Genomic DNA, 9,595 nt, shown 5'->3' on the forward strand with positions numbered 1-9,595 from the left:
CACACTCTCACATACACACAGGCACTCCTATACACACATACACATACACATAGACGCACACACAGACACCCACACACACCCTTACAGACACACACACTCCCACACTCACACATACACCCCCTCACAGACTTGAAACACTCTGCACTCACTACACACACACATTTTGAGGGGTGAATTTGTACTTGCAGGATTACATTGTACTTTGCTCAAAAACTGCACGCATTCATGTAGAACTCTGAACTCAGAAACTGCATGAATTTATGTAAAACTCCGTTATCTCACTTTTAAGATTAGAATCAATCTAAACGTCATGGCATAGACAGAGAACACAGGGGCCAACACCTTCAACATATTGTCTAGCTATTACCATTGTTAACAGCTAACCCAAGAATGCAACATTTTAAAAAAAGATTTTGAGATTTACACATGAAAGAAGTGAAACTATCACTATATTCTAACAGATGAAAGGCTTAACAGACAATCAATTTTTCAATGTATAATTTCAGTTACATCACACTGTAAATTTTTGCTATAAGTTCTGTGTGTTAGGATTGAGCCCTCCACTATCACCTGATGGAGCGTCGCTCCTTCATCAGGTGATAGTGTGCTTCCAATTAAACCTGTTGGACTATAACCTGGTGTTGTGTGATTTTTAACTTTGTACACCTGAAAGGAGACATTACTGTTGCCCCCAGATGCAGGAGGATTTTAGGGGGCAAAAAACACCAAGCAGGATATTAGGTTTTCTTTTTAACTAATGTGGACCCCTGTGAAAAGCTGCACTTATGGATATTATAATTAGGATTGGGACAGGCTTGACTGTGATGCCTTCCATTGCTGAACAGTCATTGTTTTGCATTAAAATTCTGTGGATGACCTTTTAGACAAGTTACTACTGGCTTTCTGTGGCTGTGGAACTTTACCCCTGTATGAACCAGGAAAACAAGACAGGAAGAAAAAGGAGAAAAACTCACAAATCCAGAATCTCCTCTATGTTCAGCGTGATCAGGAGTAAGATCATGTACAGAGTGACTATTTTAATTTTGACTGATCACTGAATCATTCAGTGACTCACTTGTGTATCTGCAATATGACAGGGCCTTCAAATGATAACTAGAGCAGACATGAGGCATCTGCTTTATGCTGTGTCACTACATAAAGCTCTGTTACTTAAGTAATGCTTGGAGCAAACTTCACTTTCAACAAAGGTTAGACCTGTATATAGTTAACGGGACAATAAAGTCATGAACAGATGCTTGCTTATCTGCCCTTTTCATCATATAATTAATGCATTTAGTTTGCCGAGCTAATTACAATATATGAGCTGGCTATTTTTATTTGTTTCTATGGAGATTCATTACCTGCTGCACAGACTCATCATTGTGAAAGCAATAAACTCCATGATGAAGCTTAGAAAGAAATCACACTGCGGCAAAAATGTATCAGTGAGCTGAAGCTAATTACATTTTTAATATTCATATTCAATACTTTCTGCACCACCATGAGCTCAAACTTATTACTGTATTTCTTTGAGGCTGGATGTGACCTTCTTCCTCGGAACATTAAAGCACAGGCTAAATATTCTGAAGAGCTGTTCATCAGCACAGTCACTGAAACATGAAATACTCCTTCACCAATCAAAGGCTGAAGAATGGTAACCAGTCCACCACATTAAGCTATTGGGTGCACAGGTCTATCTTCCCATATCTTTCTATGGCTTCACTTGATGTTAATCCCATAGTGATCTCCAGCAACACTTAAGCTGGGTAACTATGTTCTCATTCTCACTCCTCATCCAGAGGCAATTTCCATCACTCTGGTGTCCTCAGTCCACCCCTGAGTAGCTCATAGCCACCCCTATCTCCACTGAGGCATTTTAACCTCCATCTCTCCTGCTCCCTGTTCTCCAAGCCTATTCCCATATACAGTTGTCAGTCTTGCTGGAACCAATTGAGTCAGATTTAATTTCTTCAACAGAAGCACTTTTTAAATCTTATCCCTAGCCAAGCCACTATTCAGCCATGCATTCATTCATTACCCAACCCTTCACTACTTCTCTCCATCACCCCTCCATACTTCTTACTCACTACGAAGTCATCAGGAATTACATCAACCAAATCAGGCAAAACTAATGGCCATGACATCGGCTTTGCCTGATGTCTTCAAACTGAATGTTTGGCTGAGCTCCAGGTACCGCCCAATCATGGGAGGTATGCAATGAACAATTCACATGCCCACTCTCCCTCACTGTGGAGTGCTGCCTCTCCCAAGGTAAATGATACTTGAGCATCTCATGGCAAGTTTGCATTTTGTGTGAACTTTGAAACGTTAAAGGCTGACCAAGTTCTTGGAAAGAGTCACTCGACCTGAAACATTAACTCTGATTTCTCTGCACAGATACTGCCAGACCTGTTGAGCCTATCCAGCAATTTCTGTTATTGTCTCTGAAAAGTTGAAGGCTGACCGATGATGAAAGGTTCAAAAGGAGATGCTTCAGAATTGCTCTGAACCTGCTGCTGCCTATCATGAAAGACTTAATTGCACAACACTCTGAGATAATACAAAGAACTACCTGACTTTAGCGTATGTGCTGTGTCTCACTGACTACATTTTACCTGAAGTCAGTAGGACAGTAATGTGTAGATACTTGAGAGTGGAATCACTTGAAGATATTATGTGTAAAATCAGATGGAATAATGAGATATTTATTCAAAAATAAGGTCAAGGACTGCAAGAATAACCAGGTTGCACTGCATTAAACAGGGCCACTTGCAGTGTAACCAACAGAGAGTTCCACAGCTAATGGAAATGTAAAACCCAAATCATTCATCTCAGAAGCAAGTTTCAATCACCTCAACCTGGCTCCTCAGGTTCAACAATGCATTGCTCTAACATGGACTCTTGGATATCCCTCTCCATCAATGTCCCGATCTGCATCCTCACTTTATCCTCAGATGATTGCTGTTCATTCCTCAAGTCCCCGGATGCAACACATCTCTCCTTCTTGGTACTAGTCCAGTCACATTAGACTACAATGATGTGGCAGACACTGTCCAAATTGTACTATAACCTTCTCAAAACAGACATTGCACAACCAAAGTGCTCATTTTACGTTGGACGACTCAAACTCTAGCAAAAAGCCACCGTGACCTCCCCCCCATGATATCAAAAGAAAAGGCATGCTTGCACACCACAGACCATGTCCTTGCATACGGGCAGTTCACTGTATGAATCTGGCAGCTTGAAAGCATTGTCTTCCAGTGATAGCTATGAAATATTTTTCAGAAATAGGTAAAAACAATGACTGCAGATGCTGGAAACCAGATTCTGGATTAGTGGTGCTGGAAGAGCACAGCAGTTCAGGCAGCATCCGAGGAGCAGTAAAATTGATGTTTCGGGCATAAGCCCTTCATCAGGAATAAAGCAGAAATGCCAAGACCAAATGACACAATTAAATTAGTGTCTGATTACATTTGCTTAGCTGACATGATTAAGGAGGCAATTAGTGCAAACATTATGTCTTGTAACTGCTTGAGGTCATAATTTACAACATACACTCTTGCACAACGCTGATGAAGTGTGATTTAGTGCCAAATGGGTATCATTTCTGAGTCTGTAGATGTACAATTGGTGCGACTGCCCCTAGCTGATCTTCAAATTAAAACATTACCCCGAAGAGGAAAAACAGTAATTTCCTCTGCCTACTCCAACTGCTGTTGTCATCATTTTGTGTCATTATTGTGCTGTTGACTTTGGATTGAAGTTGGCAAGGTCTTAACATTATGTCCTTGTGAGTGGCTTGTAGGGTCCATCTGAGACACAGGATGATCTCTCATCCTTCAGTTCTGAAGAAGGGTTGCTGAACCCAAAATGTTAACTCTGATTTCTCTCCACAGACTCTTAGACTTGCTGAGTTTTTCCAGCAATTTTTGTTTTGCTCCCATCCTTCTTGTTCTCTTTTGTTTTGTTGTTTCTGATGGCCTTTCAACACCCTCACTATTGCTATTTAGCCATTTATGTAACTGCTAAGGCCCCTAATTTACCCCCACAACCCAAGTCTTCATGAGTTGCCATGCCCTTGTTGGCCAGAAACTCTCCTCATGTAGAGGTCGCAGTGATTCTGACTGGCTACAAAAACCTGTAAGTGGGTTTTTCAGCAAACAGTTAAAATTGCAAACTATAATCAATTTTCAATCATTAATTCCTCTTTCCTTATTATATCTTTGATGGATTAAGGTTTAAAACTTAAAAAGACAACATAACATTGGCTAGATACAAAAAAAAGGACAAACTGCAAGTAACTGCAAGGTAAAAGAAAAGTATAGACCCTAATCAAATAATACATTTCCAGGCAAACATAAAAACATTGCAGGCAAACTGAAGGACTAGTGTCAGTGAGAAACATAACCAGACACACTTACCTGAATTATCACTGTGAAAAATATCACAGTGATTGTCGTTGCAACAAAGTAGTCCTTTGCCTTAACAGTCTGATCATTGAGAAGGATCACCAGGGCAAATGCTACTGCACCACGCAAACCACCATATGTCATAACCACCTGGTCAATTCTGTCCAATGGGACCAGCCGGAAATGATTTAGAATCCAACTCTGCAGGATTACCCCTGGGAGTGAAAGATAGGTTACATACTAATTAATTTATTTATATCAGTATATCAGTAACTATTTGAGAAATGATAGATTCCAAGACTGAATGACAAAGACTTCTACATCAACAGAGTTTAGCATTTTAAATATTTGCATCACAGCTCGCAGTATGGAATTTTGAAAATTTATTTGTTTGACCCAGAATATATTTTGATTTAATTGCTCTTATATTACTGATGTAAAGTCAGGTTCAGCTCACAGAAGATTACTTCCACAATCTCAAAACCATCCAAAATGCTGATTTGAATTTTATTCGTTGGAATCTGAATAAAGTAGCTATCTATAAGTGTCTATTTTCACACACCACATCAGAGTTGGTGAATAGAAGCTGTTAAGTAGTTTTACAATTGAGCAATGTTCTGTACAATAGATTATCTTACCTTATTATATTCTAGGCCCCTACAAGAAGGGCCAACACACTATTGACCTTTTTGGTTACTTTTTGCACTGATATACAAGCTTTTATTATTTGGGTGCATCAATTTCCATTTCCTTTTTACCCCTCCACATTACCTAATCTTTCATCATTAAGAAAATATTCTGACTGATCTCCCTTGGATTTAAAATGGATAACCTCACACTTCCCCACATTGAATTCTATCTGTTACAGTTTTGCTCGCTCACCAACCCAGCCAGCTCTTTTGAAATGAGCTAACATTGTATTCACTGCTAACATTGCAGATTCAGGCCACATACTTGGTCCTGATCTCTAAGATCTCAGAGATCAGGCTGTCCATTCTTGATTTCTCCCCCTAACCTCCCCCGTCCTGCCCTATCTCTCACCCAGCCCTGTCCGCTTCTCCACATAATAACGTGCAGGTCCTTGAACTGTGCACATATGCATTTCTGAAGGTGCGCATGTGCATAGTTCTTGGCAGTTCCACTCTCAGCAGGCACTGCCTTTTCTATTAATTCATGGTGTTCCTGATGTTACTGTCTAGACCAGCACATATTGAATTGCCTACAAGAAGGTGACAGTGAGCTGTTTAATATGTTGACTCCTCACCAGTGGGATATAACTTTACTTAGCCTTGTGTTTCAGATTTCAAGTAAATCATCTGGAAGATGTAGGGAAAACTCTGGAATGATTAAACATAGGTAACTCTCACATCCACTCATGACTGGTTCACATTAGCTGTCTGAGAGATTTAATGGAGCAGGGCTGGAGGGAAGGAATCATGAAATAAGAGCACTTACCTATTGCTCTGAAGACAAATATGAAGAGAAGTGTGAAGAGCACTAAACCTGTGTCCCAGGTCCACTTGGAGGTGTCAACGGCAGAGATTCCCAACAGCATGAAGATGATTGTTTCTGAACTGCTGGCTAAAGTCTTCATCGTGTACTTGACAGTTGTGCGAGATTTCTGTGAAATGTTAGCTTCCACATACTTTTTGCAACACAGACCACAGAAGGTGACCCTGGGTGGGGAGACAAAACTTTGCTTGGGAATTGTTCATAGATAATCTGAAATTATATCATAATGCGTTATATTCCTTTCTTGGAAGTATATTTCATTTGCATCTATATGAAACGGTGCCTCGCAGCGCCAGGGACCCAGGTTTGATTCCAGCCTCGGGTGACTGTCTGTGTGGAGTTTGCACGTTCTCCCCGTGTCTGCGTGGGTTTCCTTCAGGTGCTCCAGTTTCCTCCCACAGTCCAAAGATGTGCAGATTACGTGAATTGGCCATGCTAAATTGCCTATAGTGTTCAGGTTAGGTGCATCAGTCAGGGGAAACGTAGAGTAACAGTGTAGGGGAATGGGTCTGGGTAGGTTACTCTTCAGAGGGTCGATGTGGACTTGTTGGGCCAAAGGGCCTGCTTCCACACTGTAGGGATTCTGTGATAACTTCAAATACAAAGATCATGGAGATAAATACAACTGAAACAAGCCATTTGTTTTAGCTCATCCAACACAGCAACTAATTGCTCTTGAATGATCTAGAGTTCTGGCTACAGGATCTGACTCTGAAAACCATTTCTGTATCAGGCACACTTTCTGTGAAAAAGTAGTCTCTCATGTTAACCCTGTTTTGATTTATAATGAGATCCCTTGTGCCTTGGATGTGGTTTCACTTGAAATAGGGCTACCTTTTCAATTCCACATAGTATCTGAGATCCTTTATTAATTTCCATCTCTTATACCTCCATTCAGGAATAAAAGGTCTACAGATCTCTAAACCTGTCTCAGACGGGGGATCTAAGATGGCAGCGATCTGAGAAGATCACACTGCAGAGCTTTGCATCGCAGCAGGAGCAGGACGGTCCTTTAACCCGCCCAATCCAAGTCATCAGGATTTCTTGGGGCGTTGGAAAGATTGTGGAGCCCCAAGAAACATTTAAAAATTGACTTACCTGTATTTTCAGCTGTCCAGAAATGCCTAAAAAGGGAGGAGGAGCATCCGAGGCCAGGTCTGCAGCTCAGCCTGCAGCAGCCTCAGAGCCGATTACTCTCCAGGACCTGGTGAACCAGCTCTCAACATCTCGCGAGATGCTGGGGAAACAGATTGAAGAGAAGCTGGTTCCAGTCTCTCATGCTGCAGAAGCATGAGCAGCAGCTGGGAGACCTAGAGAAGAGGACGGATGAGGTGGAGCACAGGGTCACAGTGGTGGAAGCTTATGCCAGTTCTTTCAAGGATGAGAACCAAGCCCTGAAGATGCAGGTTCGTAATTTGCGTGACCAAGTGGATGATCTTGAAAACAGGGGGAGGAGAAAAAACATTTGGATCATCAGTGTGCCTGAGGGTAAGGAAGGTGAGTGGCCTGCGGAATTTGTTGAAGATTGGCTTCCGAAATTCCTTGACTTGGAGACTGGCATGAGAGGATTGAAGATAGAGAGGGCTCACCGGGTCGCAGCGCGGAGGTCGGGTCGGGGTCAACGCCCTCGTCCTTTCCTGGTGCGGTTCCATCATTACCGGGATAAGGAGAGAGTCATGGAGGCTTCCAGACTCCAGGGGAAGGATCCAAAGGCCCTAATTTACGAGAGGTCGAAGATCATGTTTTTTCATGACTTTTCAGCGACGGTGATTCGGAAACGAAAATCGTATGATAGTGTCAAGAGAAGACTGAGGGAGCTTGGGATTCAGTACTCCCTGAGATATCCGGCAGTGCTTCGGATCACCTTAGATGGATCCATGCATCTCTTTGACACATTGGAGAAGGCAAGTGACTTTGTGGACAAACTAACCTAATTTAAACAATTGTAGTATGTATAAATATTGTTGCTCGGGTATGCATTTATCATTCTGTAAAAGAAATGGAGGAAATCCGGTTGGAACTTTGTTTTTCCCTTTTTTTTCCTCTATTGATAATAATTTGGTTCAAACTATGTCTGGCGGTGGTTAAGATGTACATTTTAAATTTCTAAGTTAGGACATACCAAAGGATGGGTGGGGTATTTATTCCCCTTTTTTTAAAAGAATTTTTTTTATCCATATTGATATTCTATGGGGTGTTTATTCTTTTTAGCTTGTGCTTGCAATGCGGCTCTAGCTGGGAAAAGTGAAGGTGGATGAGATGGTTGGATGCCTATTTATGGGCAGTTCGGGACGGGTAATTGCCCCCTCCGGGCAGGTAGTGAGTTCCCCTACTCAGCGATATTGGCACTTTATATGTTGGTTTGTTTTCTGGTTTTTGTTGTTTTTTATTCTTAATAATTTTGTATATTTGTTAAATGTAGTGGTTTTAGTTTATGTAGTCTTTATATTTGGTGACCATGCGACACTAAGGCTCAGCAATTTGTGGTTCGGGTTCCTCCTCTCTGGAATTTAAATGTAATTGCAGAAGATTATGGCTAATGATTTGATTAAATGGTGTACCTGGAATATCAAGGGAAGTCACTCACCAATTAAGAGGAAGAAGGTACTCTTGAGGCTTAAAAAGAAGGTGGATATTGCTTTGTTACAGGAGACACATTTGGATGACAAGGAGCATCTGAAATTACAGCAGAATGGCTTTGACCGAGTTTATTTTTCAATCATTTAATAGGGGAGTGGCTATATTGGTTAGGAAAAATCTCTCATTTAAATTGTTGGAATGTGTTAAAGACACATACGGGAGCTTTGTAATTCTGAAAACCTTGATAAATGGGGAAGAATATGGTATTTTAAATGTTTATTGTCCCCCATCTCATCCTCTTAAATTCTTGGCAGATGCTTTTTCTAAACTGATAAGTCTCAAGTCTCGGCACATCATTATAGGGAGAGATTTTAACTGCCTCATGAACCCCATAGTAGACAGGTTGCCTAAAGGTCCCTCGATACTTTCTGCACAAACTAAACAGTAATTGGATTTGTGTGGGGAATTAGGGTTGGTGGACGTCTGGAGGTGTCTCCACCCTACAGGTAGGGATTTCATGTTTTTCTCCAATCTGCATAGATGTCACACAAGGATTGATTTTTTTTCTGACCCCTGCGGTAACCCTGGATCTGGTGGCATCCTGTACGATTGGTAATATTGCCATCTCTGAACATGCTCCAGTCTACTTCATGGTTAAGATTAAGGATGTTGTAGTTGATTCAAGGTACTTTATCCTCATGGACAGTAAGTTTGTGGAGTATTTCTCTAGGGAATTTTGGGCATTCCTAGTCATCAACATAGGCTCAGTTGATAGCTCATCTGTTCTCTGGGAAACTGCCAAAGCTTATGGCAGGGGGTTAGTTATTTCATATTCCACCAGTAGGAAGCGGCAGAAGGGTGAGCAGCAACATTTCGTTGAAGCACGGTTGAAGGCAGCCGAGAAGGCCTATTTTGACAGACCCTCGTTAGTCAAACTACAGAGGATTACGGCACTGCGGTCTGCACTAAATTCCGTGCTCATGCAGACGGCAAAGAAGGAGCTGGCTTTTGCAAAGCAAAGGTTATACGAGCATGGTGACAAGCCAGGCAAATACTTAGCATACCTTGCCAGAAAGAGAAGTGCCCCACAAACC

At 41.5% G+C, this 9,595-nt stretch overlaps 1 protein-coding gene across 2 annotated transcripts in view; it reads right to left on the reverse strand.

The window, feature by feature from the left end:
• Positions 1–9,595, reverse strand: part of slc9a5 (solute carrier family 9 member A5) — a 279,061-nt gene that overhangs the window by 92,653 nt on the left and 176,813 nt on the right. For both annotated transcript variants that reach the window (XM_043707124.1, XM_043707125.1), the window contains exons 6-7: positions 5,865–6,085; positions 4,422–4,624 (exon numbers count right to left, since the gene is read on the reverse strand). In XM_043707124.1, coding sequence (XP_043563059.1) covers positions 4,422–4,624; positions 5,865–6,085 — 424 coding nt within the window. The remainder of the gene's footprint in view (positions 1–4,421; positions 4,625–5,864; positions 6,086–9,595) is intronic.

Source organism: Chiloscyllium plagiosum, chromosome 17 (genome assembly GCF_004010195.1).
Source record: "Chiloscyllium plagiosum isolate BGI_BamShark_2017 chromosome 17, ASM401019v2, whole genome shotgun sequence".
In the NCBI taxonomy this organism is placed as follows: domain Eukaryota; kingdom Metazoa; phylum Chordata; class Chondrichthyes; order Orectolobiformes; family Hemiscylliidae; genus Chiloscyllium; species Chiloscyllium plagiosum.